Source organism: Micromesistius poutassou (genome assembly GCF_964030765.1).
Source record: "Micromesistius poutassou genome assembly, chromosome: 8".
Classification (NCBI taxonomy): domain Eukaryota; kingdom Metazoa; phylum Chordata; class Actinopteri; order Gadiformes; family Gadidae; genus Micromesistius; species Micromesistius poutassou.
This window is the reverse complement of record NC_140278.1, coordinates 3,781,977-3,796,976: the sequence shown is the minus strand read 5'-3', so window position 1 is coordinate 3,796,976 and position 15,000 is coordinate 3,781,977. Positions and strand designations below refer to the sequence as shown.

General features: G+C 46.5%; 1 protein-coding gene across 1 annotated transcript in view; it reads right to left on the bottom strand.

Moving 5' to 3' along the window:
• LOC311351708 (CUB and sushi domain-containing protein 3-like) overlaps nucleotides 1-15,000 on the bottom strand; it is a gene marked incomplete at its 5' end in the record, with an annotated part of 223,472 nt that overhangs the window by 81,300 nt on the left and 127,172 nt on the right. The window contains 5 exons of the mRNA XM_084471868.1: nucleotides 652-721; nucleotides 1,850-1,968; nucleotides 8,203-8,307; nucleotides 9,367-9,463; nucleotides 9,703-9,827. Of these exons, the coding sequence (XP_084327994.1) occupies nucleotides 652-721; nucleotides 1,850-1,968; nucleotides 8,203-8,307; nucleotides 9,367-9,463; nucleotides 9,703-9,827 (516 nt within the window). The remainder of the gene's footprint in view (nucleotides 1-651; nucleotides 722-1,849; nucleotides 1,969-8,202; nucleotides 8,308-9,366; nucleotides 9,464-9,702; nucleotides 9,828-15,000) is intronic.

Here is a 15,000-nt window from a genome sequence, read left to right as displayed (position 1 = left end):
GTCGGCATGTGTATGTCTGTGTGTGTACACACACAAGTCTGTGTGTGTGTGTGTGTGTGTGCACATGTGCATAGTTGCGTGTGTGGGTTTGCCTGGGAATGTGTCCTTCGTATGTATGTGACTTTGCTTGCACACACAAGTGTGTGTGTGTGTGTGTGTGTGTGTGTGTGTGTGTGTGTGTGTGTTTGTGCGTGCATTTGTGTGTCTGTGTGTGCACATGTGCGTAGTTGCGTGTATGCGTCGGCATGTGTAAGCCTGTGTGTGTGTGTATTTGTCTGTGTGTGATACACACACAAGTCTGTGTGTGTATCTGTGTGTGTGAGTGCGTGTGTGTGAGAGTGAGTGTGAATTTGCTTAAGTAAACGAGAGGGAGGAGGAGAGGGAGACCGGGGGGAGGGAAACAGAGGGGATGGAGGAGCGGGAGAATGAGCGGGGAAACCAACAGGCCTATAGTATAAGACCAGGGGGGGGCAGAGAGACTTTAGGAGTTGCAAATGTGGCTCCTGTATCTATAATATGATCTCCAGACGGGCCTAACCTTAATCAGACGGGCGTGCACACACACACACACACACACACACACACACACACACACACACACACACACACACACACACACACACACCATGCCTGTACAGGGGAATACATTACCTAAACACAGGGGTACGGGGTAATTCCACCTTCTCACAGGACCAGGCATGCACGTAATATATGCATTACCCTGTTGGAGACAAGAAAACAAGAAGAACAGTAAGCACGACACACAACACGCACCGGGCTGTTGCCAAAAACAAACTAGAGAAAAGCGAAACAACACAGCTGCACGGCTGCACAGCTTTCGGCTCCTGGTTCTTTCCTCGCGCGTCGTGTTTTTTCTTTCCTCCTTAAACATCTCTTCCCGGAGAGCTTTGAGGTATGAGCGACGGTGACACTTCTTACGAAAGCCACACACTGTTTGAGGATCAATCAGGATACATCGCATTATATCCACTAATTGACAATCATTTAAAAATGACACACATCCACCAATTATCTCCCGAGCTGCCTGCCTGCGGAGCGGCAGTGCGCAGGCGACGTAACGACGCGTGGCTGCGATCCTAAATCATTCACATCAGGGAGGGGGGGATACAGAATGCGAAGAGCCGGATTCACAAGAATTCTAGCATTCTAGCATTTGCACAAACGAGGGGTTTGTGCGATGGCCTCCGGTGCCTATCTGCCAGGGTAAGTCTCGGTCAGGAGATGTGTGGACGGGAGAGGAGAGGATAACCCGGCAGCTCCGGGGGGCTGTGTGGTAAAGTGAATGTGAGGGAGAGGAAAAAAAAAAAAAGTATGAGTGCGAGGGGGGATTAGGGAGACTGCTGTTAACACTGTCCGTCGCCCTGGGCTCTGCTTGGCTCTGCTGCTCAGAGACGTCACGGCTATCTAACCCGGGCCGGCGCAGGGAGGGGTGGGGGGTTGGGGGGGCGGTGCTGCTTTGTAAAAGTGCACACACATGCATTGGGATCCGTTCGTCTGCGAGCGCGCGCACACATTCACGTGAACGCACTAATATAATTGTGTTAATGCGAGCAAACTAGCAAACACACAGCAAATACTCCCATTCCAAAACCACTTGGCCCTCTCTCTCCACATCTCTCTCTCCCTCTCTCGCTCGCACGCACGCACGCACGCACGCACGCACATGCACACGTACACACACACACACCATCACTCCAAACCCTGTTGCAGTGGCACTATTTCCCTCGCATGCCTCGCCCCTCTGTCACGATGTCCCCCCGTATCCTGAACCGTACCGTTCCGGACGGTGTGACATGGGGGGCAGCGGCGGCGGTGGAAACACACGTACCTGCAAGGTGAAGCCCTGGTCGCACTGGAAGGACACCATGTCGCCCACCGTGTAGCGCTCGCCCACCTTCTGGCCGTTACTGGGGGGCTGCGGCTCTGGGCACGAATCCAAACCTATTGCTTGGGACAGAGTCACAACACACAAGTGTGCACGGCCATCAATCTCCCGGCGGCGTCCACTTTAAACGTGTACATTCGGGGCATTAAGGCAGACGCTGTCATCCAAAAGCGATTTACGTTTGTCGAGCACATTTGTCAGAAGAAAGAGAAACAATATGTCGCTGTCGGTACAGCAAGGATGTTCATAGAGACAAGGGGCCAAGCGCTAACTGCAGCAGCCGCGGAGGAAGCGAGGAGATCGTTCAGCGGTCTGACGGTGTGACGACGTGCCAGTGGTGGACCGGTGTGCATAATACTGCGTATTTAACACCCGACCGACGGAAAATGTGTGTATTGCTTTAATCGCCTGACACCGTACTATATGCGGAGGAAAGTGGATATACCGGGTAATTAACTGAAAACCAAACGTTTAAACCTTGTAATTACACAGAGGCTTGTTTTAATATGCTTGTAATTGCATAATAATTGAGTTAGAGAAAGATCTCCTTCGTCCAACCCCCCCCCCCCCCACACAGCGCTCTTCGTCACCACAGTGGAGGAGGAGGAAGGGCGGGGGGGGGGGGGCGAGCAGTCGCTGATAGATATTCTACTGGTGGTTGTAATCATAAATCCTTCCCTCACTGTGATCTGAAGCAATCACTGTGAAATTACAGAAGCCATCTCTCTCTGTCCAGTGTTCACTGACAGCCACGCTGAGCATCACAGGCTCCGCAGTCTGACTACAGTGTCCAGGTGACTGGACGCTGGGTTCGCCTCGCTACGGAGCGCCCCGGGTCAACCGACATATTCGGTCTGAGTGCAATCGAGATTGCGAGAAGAAACGAAAATAAAATGTTCGAAGTGCTGTGGTTGAGATGTAGGAGTTTTTATTTGAGTGTAATTCTTTTAGAAATGGCATATTCATCCGTCAGCTATTAGTGGGGAAATGCGCTTTGAGGATATCTGTGTGGAGTTGGCAGTGAGTGCCTCTGTGTGAGCCAATTTCGATTTTAGACCGCTCCCGGGTCATTTGGGAAACATAAGGGCCTTTCTTCCCCTGATTGGCTCGGCGGATCCATCTTGCCTGCGAATCACAGGTGCTTGAAACCAACACACTGCTTCTCATTGGCAGAGAAACGTTGAGAGGGAGGAAGCTGCGATGGAAGGCGTGTTTTTTCAGTGATTTCTCTCAAGAATCGTACTCTCTTCCCCCCCCCATCTGCTTTTCTTCTCTACAACTCTCGAGATCTTACCTAAAGCTGCTCTGAGTGTGTCTAGTAAAGGATGCCGTCAGGCGTGCCTTTGAAGGTGAATGAGAGCGAGCCGCTCCTAATGGTGCAGTAATATGTTAATTCTAGTTTTTTGGGACGCCTCCAACCATCCCAAGCTTTTCGGTTCAGCTGTGGTTGCCAAACGCAGCGAGAGATGTATGCTCAGCCGAGACTGGGAGAGACAGTGCATTATTTATGATTCTATGATGCAACCAAAACAACACACAGCGCTTAGTCACAAGGTCTCCCACACCAGGATTCGTAATGAGCAAAAGCAGGCTGCCAGGTGAGAAGCATAGATCACAGAGCAGACACACACACACACACACACTCAGTATCCAGCACACTGACGCAACAAGGTCCAGAGGAACAGAAAGACTGTTTGATGTGGAGGGATTAAATGTAAACATGTCACTAACACTGGAATGATGGACTGCAACACTGATTAAAAAAAAGACGAATGAACTCTCTGAACTACAGTCAGGGAGGAAAACACACACACACACACACACAAACAGCGATGCGGTAACAGCAGGTCTGCCATTGAAACTAGCCCACTGGAGGATTTGAGGAGCACATTCCATCCGTTCCAGCAGAAGTTTCCAGGAACCGAAGCCTCGAGATGTTTGCCAGAGTAGTTTGACAACTCAGGTGGACAACATGTGATGTGAAACATCAAGCGTGGAATTAGTATTTCACAAAACAGGTCTCTGCTATGCGTAATGGCCGCCGCAGCCGTTTAGAGCTCTCTGCTGCGCTCAAATAATTATATTTAGTATTTCATTGCCAAACATCATCAAAATAGAGGGTTGGCAAACAGTGGCAGGAACAACGCCCAGACAAACACACACTTTTGGAGAAAATAAAGCAGATCTGTTTTAATCACTGTACCAGAAAATACATATACATATATATATTTATGTATTTGGGCAAGTGATCACATAACGTGCAATTTTTGGTATCTAGGGAATTCTTTAATATTATTTAAGGCAGGCAAAAATACAGAACTTGTCACAGTTGAGAGGAGGGCAAATAAACAAATAAACAATACGACCAGAGTAGCACATACACTTGGTAGGATGCTGTAAATAGATTTCCCTACACTGCTAAAACAATGAGCTGACTACAACTCAGAACCACAAATAATGATAAAATAAAATCTGAATTGTGTGTAAAAAAAATGTGTAGGATTTAGAGGTTACAGATTGGAAACTAACTGAATATCGCCCCCTCTCTTTCCAAAGACTCAGGATAGCCACGATGAACTTTAACGGCCTGCCATGTGCCAGTTGGTACTTCCAAAATGTCATAGTCTACGACAGCATCAAGTAGCAGGTGTCAAGTGATGATGTTCCTGGATAGATTAATAAATAGTTTTGAGTATGTAAAACTATAGGTCATATCAATTAAGATACCCATTGCGATTACAGATTTCAATCACGTCCTCTCTGGAGCTGTTTGTCTGCTCTGGGCTACCGTAGAAGCATGTCGGTACAACATGGCTCACTCCATGGAAGAGGACCCACTCCCTATGTAGATATAAATACCTTATTGTTCCAAACACAAGCATGCTTATACAATAATTAAAAAAATACTAAATATACATTTACATTTAGGTCATTTAGCAGACGCACGTAGATGGATGTACGTAAGGATGTTCATAGAACCAAGTACATTCACTAACAACTGTTAGGTTAATCCATTCCCTGTATACAACAACGATAGACAGCATAAGATGATACACAATGCTAAGTACTATTGTAAGTAAGTGCAATATGATACATCAAGTATATCAAAACGAGATTCTCTCTTATTATTCAATTTGAGCTACTTTATTTGGACGTTCATTTGAATTAGTAGTATGAATAGACTCACTCACTCACACATTTCAAATCACTGCGAGCGGTGCACCAAAAACCCCCTAACCTTTAGCAGCGCAGTACGCACAGTGGCAGATCATTCTGATAACACCCTTAACAACGGGTATTGTACACAACTTTAACCAAGCCTCTAGTGGCTAGCCTAGCCTCTACGACTGTTTTCCAAGAGCAATATCTCCTACTATTAAACTACAGCCATCCCATCCTGAACTTGACCTCTCCTCCTTCACCCCTTTGTCTATCTAGTCACAGACAGCTGGCACCCACTCATTTTTATGTTTTCCCACTCCAACCTCCATCACTCCACCGAGTCTCCCTGCCGCCCGTCTCCCCCAGCTCCCCCATAACATCCATCTCATTACAACCTCCACTGTCGTCTGTGTTTACCAGCGCCGGCCCTCATCGCTCCCACGCCCGCTCACCCCTCCCTGACCCCCATCATCCCTCATCAGTCCGTCTTGGGTCAGGACGGTGTGTGTGTGTGTGTGTGTGTGTGTGTATGTGTGTGCGTGTCGGCATAGTGTGCGGGCATCCTGTGAATGTGTCTACGTGTGTATGTGTCTGCGCATGCACACACAAGTCTGTGTGTGTGTGTGTGTGTGTGTGTGTGTGTGTGCATGCATGTGTGCTTGTGTGTGTGTGTGCACATGTGTGTAGTTGCGTGTGTGTCGGCGTGTGTGTGTGTGTGTGTGTGTGTCTACGTGTGTGTGTGTACGTGTGTGCGTGTGTGTGCACGAGCATCGTCATGCATGTCATACATAAAACGTCCTCCGATGCCCCCTCTGGAGCTAGCAGCCGAGGGATGTAGCGCTAAGGAAAGGCTATATATGTTACCGTGGCGATGGCGGCGGCGGCGAGGGGGCTTGAGAGATACATCGGTGCAGGGCCCGGTGGGGTCCCTGACACGTTTTAAGAGCGCCCGGTGGAGGGGGACGTGTTTTGTGGCTTTGATAGTTTGCGGCCCTTCCCTAATCAATGCCCCGGTTTATGTGACATTATGGGGGGAAGGTGCACACACACGCACACACACACACATATATCATACACACACACACATACATGCGTACACACACACACACACACACACACACGCATACAAACAATACCACAATACATGCACACACACACACACACACACACACACACACACACACACACACACACACACACACACACACACACACACACACACCCTGCCAGAATGCCAGGAGGTTGAGACAAGAGGTGTGTGTGTGTGTGTGTGTGTGTGTGTGTGCGCGAGTGCGTGTGCGAGTTTGCGTGAGGTTTTCGACGACGTCTCGTGGAGGAGGAGCAGGGAACGCTCAAACGGGGATAAATAATCCGGGGGAAGATTTATCTGCGATTTCTCATCCTCAGGCATCTAATCAATGACTCTGAGAAAGGATGAAAAAAAAAAAAGTGCTGACTCAGACGCGGCCCTCGGCGGGTACACAAGGCAAACTTAATAAATAGGAGAGACACAATGGCTCCGCGCTGGCCAATAAAAACGCCGGAGCACAGGAGGCCACAGGAGGTAGAGCGCGCCCGCTCGCTACACAGCGGTTATAACCACAGCGCGAGCAACGGAGAGCCAGGAGCCCAACCCCCTGTGGCAGTCCCCCCCCCGGGCCGGCCCTCCCCCTTCACAGGCATTTCTGTGGCATTGGCGAGGTGGTTCACAGCGGTACGCAGCAGGAGGTGGCAAGTGTGTGTGCGTGTGTGCTGTGTGTGCTGTGTGTGTGTGTGTGTGTGTGTGTGTGTGTGTGTGTGTGTGCTGTGTGTGTGTGTGTGTGTGTGTGTGTGCACGCTTGTGTGTTTTTGGGGGAGAGGAGGGCTTGGAAAGCGGAATGTCCCACTGAGAGACGAGACTCTGAAGCAGTTCCAGGCCCGGGGAGAGGGGGGGGGGGGAGGGGGGGAGTTGGGTGATGTGTGAGGGGGGGGGGGGGGGGGTGGGCGTGGGGGGGGGGGAATAAGGAGCCCACTGAGAGACACGACAGCAGTACTGTTCTCAACAGCAGGGATAGCGCTCACAGCTTCGCAAGCTAACACACACACACACACACACACACACACATTTGCAGAATCACACACACACACACACACACGCGCGCGCGTCTCTCACTCCCACAAGCATATACAAACACCTCCATGCATATGCACACACACACACACACACACCTCCCACACAAGTGCACAATCACGCATAGTCAAGCACACACACACACACACAGACTCACGGAAAATAACTGTTATTCTGAAAACTAACATAGTATTTTTGCAATTAAATTGCAAATTAGGCTGAAATATAACAAAATAAAAAAATCCATTATCCGTTATCATGTTGAACGCACAATGCTGTCCTGAACCCTCTTGATGTTTGCTTACAAAACACAAACATACTTTATTTTGCAATAATATTATATTAATATAATAATATTAATTAATATTAAAGCATAATACAGTCAAGTAAAGTATTGCAAAGTTCCTACCGCTGTCCTTTCGTTCTTGTATCTTTCCCCTTTCGAGCCGATGATAGCATGGTGGTATAGCTAACATTTACTTTCACAGGGGTCGGTATTAGTGCTGGGTCGTTTGCGACCGAATCAGTCCGAAGGAACGACTCTTTAACAAGAAAGCACCGACCTGATTCCACGTTTCAGTTCTCTCTCGTTCGTCTCTATCGTTCGTTCTCCCAGACTCGACTCCCACCCACTGACTCGCTGATCACCGTGTTAGCAGAGTGGTGAAGAGGGACCGGCCCGGGCAACAACATCCCGATTCCGAACATGAAGCGCTCCTCAGCTGAAAGGAACTTAGTTGTAATGTTGTGTGTTGATTGATGACCGTTTGCACGATCGTTTGAGAACGAGGGAGGAGCTGAGTCTGACTGAGAACCGTGCATTCCACGATTCACCGCTATCGGAAACGCGACTGAACGAACGAACAAAACGAACAAAAGATTCTGAACGATTGTTCTTGGCGAACTGACCGACGCAAACTGAATCAAGGAAAAGAATCATGAAATCCATCACTAGTCGGCAGACACTAGACAGCCACCCGCACACACAGATGGACAGACAGACAAACTACACATCTCCTCATACCTGTGTACTCGAGGTGGAAGCCCGCGGCGGAGACGCTGATGTCAGACTGGAAGGTCAGGAACAAGTTGTTGGAGGTGCTGTTGAGCAGCTGTGGAATGGTGGTACCTGTAATCACATCGTCGTGTTAAAGACTGCGTGCTATCGCTCTGCTATTTTGTACTGGTGTACAGCACTTGCCTCAGTTGCATGTTAACAAAGAGACAGCTGCTATCGCTCGGAAATGCTTAAAAGCACGCAAAACACATTTCGCTAGGCTCATGCTAACAAAGTCGTTGTGTCAACATCGCAACCGACTTTCCGAACGAGAAATTGACAATTAAAAAATGAGGACCGAATCACAAAAACACACTCGACGGTGCTGACAATGATTATCGTTCGACTGTCTGTGATAGAAAAACGCTGAGTCATCGTCTCAGTCTCAAGGAGCGAGTGAATAACGCAGAGGAGGAAGTACAGCCTTCCTGATGCACTGCTCGCGTGCGCTGAATATTCAGTGTCTGGTCCCACTGAAGTCTAGATAACGTTTTACATTCTGCACCCATGCCTTGCGCAGAATTCCATGGAGACTGTACATATAATCAAAGGGCTCCCCCAGGACAGAGTTGATAGCTTGATAGTTAAGCTCAAGAAGTTTCACAGCCCGTTTTCGGCCAAGGAACCGTACAAAATACTGTTTAAAATGCATGCAAAAAGGCTCCGTTCCTAAATGAGATTTGCAACCTTTTGAGAATTATGACACCCTCATTCACACGAGGATGCGCGGTAGGGAATTAGGAAGCAGGAGTCATTACACTCGATCAATGGATTCTCGAAACCTCAGGTACGAATACCAAATTAACAGTGTCCCCGGTTTTCACATTTTTTAACAAGGACCATGTGGTGTACACGGTAGTTTTCATTACGCTGGGCCCAAAGGCAGCTCGAACCCAGAACGACTCCCGACGCAATCAACTTAATGGGGAACTTAATGCAGACATCACAGACATCATTGCTAAAAACATCTTTTATTTGTATTCCCCTCCCTCAGACTGGGCGCGTGTAAAACAAGACAAGTTTGAGGCAACGCAGAACATTTCACAAGTTTCGCATCCGCTTTGATTCCCAGCGACAAACTGCTGCACAAAGAGGGCCAAATCTCATGGCCGTTTTGTGAATTATTTTTACCGGAGTAGCTGCCGAGTCTGGGAGCATTGCCGTCGACGCCGTCGAAAAAGTCCAGCGAGTCCCAGTTGTGCTCCGTGGCAAACGTAACAACTTGTATCTTTGAAAAGAAAAGAGAAATAGCGTGATACACACAAAAAATAAGCCATCCTAAGTTATCACATAACCAAAACAAACAAAAAAACGCATGTAGACACTCCATTAAAAAAACCTACATCCACTTTATATGAAACAAAATCAAGAGACGAGCTCATGAATAATTGCACAAGACCGTGGAGGCTAAATTTTTTAGCTCCCATCATCTCCCTTAATCTCTGCGTCTGGGCTAGGCCCACTCACTTGGATGCCAGCCCCCTCCGGAACAGAGATTTTCCAGGCACAGTTCAGATAGTTGGCATATGTTTCTGGGTATCCCGGGGAGAGGATGGTCCCCTTCCGCTCAGTTAGTACCCCACCACAGGGAACTGGAGGGAGGGAGAGAGAGGGAGGGAGAGAGGGAGAGAGAGAGCAAGAGGGAAAGATAGAGAAAGGGAGGGAGGGAGAAAGAGAGAGAGGGAGAGAAAGAGAGAGAGCAAGAGGGAGAGAGAGACAGAGAGGGAGGTAGAGAGGGAGAAAGAGAGGGAGAGAGGGAGAGAGAGAGCAAGAGGGAGCGATAGAGAAAGGGAGGGAGGGAGAAAGAGAGAGAGGGAGAGAGAGAGAGAAAGAGGGAGAGAGAGAGAGAGAGGGAGAGAGAGGGAGGGAGAGAGGGAGAGAGGGAGAGAGAGGGACAGAGAGAGAAAGAGGGAGAGAGATGAACAGAGACAGAAAAAGTCGTTACATAAACAAGTAAACATTGAGAGATATTAAAAGCAGGGTAGGCCATTTATTTGAAAAGCATTTATTTGGCATATTTTGCCGAAATTCTCTGTGCAACAGCAATCGATAAATCCAGTTTCTGTGGCTGTCGCAGACCTGTAATAAGCAGTACAATAATTCCATTCAGCCATAACGAATTGGTTGCGTGGCTCACCTGTCTACCTTTCATCCGAAATGAATAAACGGAGCAACAGAGTTCTTCCTCACAGGGACAACATAAGTCTTTTACCAAATCAAATCCAGGGTTTTTTCCAAGTCTCATATAATGTCTAGTACTGAATGCCTGCCCTGTGTGTGCGTGCGTGTGCACTGAGTACGTGTGTGTGTGCATGCGCGCGTGCGTGTGCACTGAGTACGTGTGTGTGTGCATGCGTGCGTGCGTGTGCGTATGGTGGGGATATGGCAATGGTATTGTAAATGACACGGATAGAATCATCAATCATCCATGGCTGTCTGAGGCAGTTAAGTAATGTGGCACAGTTCTATCATGTTGACGCCTCGTTGCACATGTGAATACCAACATCAAACTTCACCAGTGGGCTTTTGAAGTTACGCTGATGGCTTTTCCCAGACAGCCGCAGAATGAAAATAGCACAGACTCAGGGCAGCTCTCTGCGGAGAGTCTGAATTTGGGGGATTGTAATTGACTTGATTCGCGTCTGAGGATATTTGGGGGACAAAAGCCTCAATGGAATTGGAATGCTGTTCTTCCATGGGAGATGTTTAAAGTAGAGTTGTTCCCGTAGCGATGCCAGTATCGGACATGCCTCCGATACTGCCTAAAATTCATTGGGTATCGGCAAGTACGCAAGAGTATGCGCTGATCCGATACCAACACTTAACTAGCTCATTACAGGCAGAGAACATCACAAACACGTGCAGTGTTATGCTGCGTTCGAGCTACCAAGTCGGAAAAACATACATGAATACAAATGTACTATCATAATTATAGACTATAATGTAAATGATGTAGTTCTGAAAAAGATTATTGTCTACAGTAACTGAACCGCCTATGCATTTCTGTCATCGTAAGAGAACCCTACAATGAGAACAAGTGCTACTATTAGTTACAATGCTAGATGCTGCGTTACATCACTAGTTCAAAGTCTGTACATTCCCTCTGCCTCCTTCAGACTCATGTTTGTAGCCTAGGCTTCCCCAAGGCACGGGTTACATGGCATAGGAGGCTGCGCTCCTAAATGGCAGACTTGAGGGGGAATAAGATGCATATAGGACTAATCCCATGTTGGTTTTTATGAATAATAACCCAGCCCTGAGTTGGTTTAATGCATGTTTCGCCACTCCTCACGCTAGTGTACCCGGCGTTTGTGCGTACGTACACGTACATGGCATTGCTGCTGACGGTTTGCACAATGAACCAGACCTCGTGAAAATGTGATTGCATGTTATTGCAACTCCAACATCGACCTCTAAGTACTGAAGTTATGGAGACGGTAAAGAAGACCAAGAAGTCGAATTAATCTGTACTTGTCCTTGTCCTTGTTACGAATGGCGCAGAAAAACTCTTTCTATCTATTGCAAAACTGATTATTGCATCAGTAATGTATCAAATAAATCACCAGATCGAAAAATCTGTCAATGGGCCGTACAGGCAGCAGGTGCACTGGGTTCATCCATAACAGTCTATGCTAGTGCTCCCTGGCAGAGGACACCCCATTAGAGGTGTTGAACATGACAAAGCACTGGACAAAACATGCTCTCCTCGAGGTGAAACGCAGGCTGGTGTTTTCTCAATATTGGAACGAGCAAGAGCAAAGAAGTGCAAGGCAACAGCGACTTTCTCCCTGGTTGCTGCCACTCTTCTTTTGTTGGGATGCAGGCTTCACACCCCACCCCACCCTGCCTGCCAGCTGGTGGCTTCTTACTGGGCATCTGGTCTGGACACCCAGCTCATTTCCCTATGCATTTTAACCACGTCAATTAAAATGGGAAGCGAAAGCATTGGGGGAAAAAAAGGAGTGTAAAAACAGTCATTTAAATTCAGAATTAAATGATGTGGGGCATTTCCTGCGCGACATGAAAAATGTGTGTACCTAGTTTCAGGGGGAATGGGACCGGCAGTCAGAGAAACAACGACCATGATATTATCCAATGTTTTACCATTGGAGGAAAAATATTAAAAGTCTGAGTAAAGGATGAAAAGACAGCCCGGGACAAGAAACCGCACACCGTTTCATCTTCCATATGCCGAATGAAATGCTGTTTTTCCAAGGATGTCAGGTTCGAAAGAAAAACACAATCGATGGTCTTCGATATCCGTCAACCGATGAAGATTACGTTGAGACTTCACAAACAAATTCAACACCTCAAAGGAATTCAAAGTGAAAGATATAACAAAACAGAGATCGTTCAGATAATAAAAAAAAGGTGGAGGTGATTGGATATAGGTATTATTATTCACGTCACAGCAATTTTAAACTCATCAATATTTCACAGGTGAAATCCACCCATTGACGCTCGACACCTGAAAGTGATGCTAAAGTGACTGGTTAGTTCCAGTCGTTCCGTGGGAATGCCTCCGGAGAAATGAGCTCCATGTAGCTCCCGGCAATCATAATACGGAGCAATCACGCAGCATTCACATAATCACTGTCACGCCGGAGCCTTCGGCGCGGAACTCATTCCGTACACGGAGAGTTCGATATTGAGATCGATTAGCTTGACCGTATCCTAACCAAAGGGAAACAGCTTCCATTACAACAGCATATTCCGTTCTGGGAAGGAGAGCTTCGAGTGGGTGGATGGCAGCGAAGTCTTGCTTTTTCGGTAACAGATTGATATGGATTGGCTACTTAGGGAAATATTTCTACTTATAACAGTGACTGGAAATAGGACTTGGGTTGTCCAAATTGTGCTCAGCGATCAGGTCAACTTTGTTAGCAAACTGTTTTGTGTTACCACACAACTAGGGTTTGCTCAATGTTATCGGCTCATGTTGACAGAGCTCTGTATTAATCTTTCCAAAAGGAAAACAGAGGCATAAACAAGCTCATTCTGTAGTTTATATTCAACTGTATTCTGATGCGATATATACAAACATTGTCATGATGGAAAGATTAACATAGAGAGAATCCCTGTTGCCTGCAGTGTCCTTCAGAGGAAGTACTTGAGGGAGAAATTAAGAAGCATAAACAGTCTCATTTCTGGAGAGTCGTGCAGATGGCCACTGTGGCAGTCAAGGTTAAATGTTCTGTTTACTGGTATTTCAGAAGTAGTTGTCCTTGTTTAATGATTGGACGATAAATTGCTTCACTAAACACCGGGCTATAAAATGCACAGTTATATTAGCTTTGATAATTCAGAACAAACTTGTGTGACATGAACAGCCTCTTGAAAACCTTTGTTTTATCGTCATGGAGATTAGAGAATACAGGGATAAACTGGGATAAATATGAAGATAAATTAGTCTGTTGTGAGAATGTATTTAAAAAAACACTATTATAACACTACTAACTATTAGTACTAGTAATAATAACGATGTTGAAGAATATAGTGCATATAATAAAACAATCCCAAAAGACTATTGTTAAAGTGTGAAAGTCTAATAACATGTAAAACACAAACATAGCAAAACAAGGCGTGCTAAAGACCCGCAGTGAAAATTAGACTCTAAATCATTTCACTGGGAAAACAATAGAATAGTAAATAAGAGCGAAAAAGAAAACGTAAGCATTAATGTTATTTGGAGCTGATATTAGCATTGTAAAAATAAAATAATGGGGCAATATACAGGGGCTGCACTGATTGGTCTCTCTCCCGCTGGGCAGAAGGGATAGAGCAGGCCTCCTGTGGCGACCATAAGACGGGCTCTACCACCGGCATCGAAAAAGCATTCCTTGGGAAATTGCTTCGCTATCTTAACAGCCCCTTTGAGTCTCATGAGCTAAAAGTTAATGTAATTGGCCGAGCATGATTAGAGACCGGAGACACTCGTAAACGGACGAACGCTCGCTGCCTCTCCCCCGTCGCTGAAGGGCTCGCACGTCTTATTTACTGCACACGCCGGCAGGTGTGCAGGGCACGCTCACCGCAACGCATCCACACCTTGGATTCTGAAGGCATGTGCGGGTGCCGCCAATATGCAGGGAAAGTGCTGGCATGTAGGAGGGGTGTAGGAGGGGTAAAGGAGGGGTCTTTTCAGTGATTTGAGAGTGATACACTTTAATGTGTTTATGAGAGTCCTCTGCAAAATAGTTTGATTTTAAGTGTGTTTGCATGAAAAAAATTGGGTGTTTTTTTTACTAAGATTCACCTAATCTTGTTTCTTTGTTCTTCATATAATTAAATGAATTGAAGCCCACATCTTGCCTTAATGGGGCTGACCTTTTTTTTTTAGTTTCTATCAAAATAAAGCTTATTTTGATGGGAACCATGAATAACCATATAAACGGTTTGAACCTTGATCCTCCGTCCTGAAATTGTTCAGGACGGAATAAACAGGAAATTGAACATGCTGTCAATCAAGTGATATTAGAATAACCAAAACTTCAGACCACATTATTTAAAACTATAACAGGGCTCTTTTGAGCACTAAGAAATCACCCAAAAAAAGAATGATATTGAAATCCCATCATTTTGCAGCGACATCAAACCCATCTCGAAAAAACTATCTTAATAAGTGAGAGATAAGAAAGTCCAATATGTTTATACATTCAATTATTTTTGCTTGCAAAGCTCAATGAATCAAACAGATAAACAGCTGGTTTATTCGACATTTCTCATACTAAAGATGGAAAACTGAGTCTGAGTTTGATGAATACA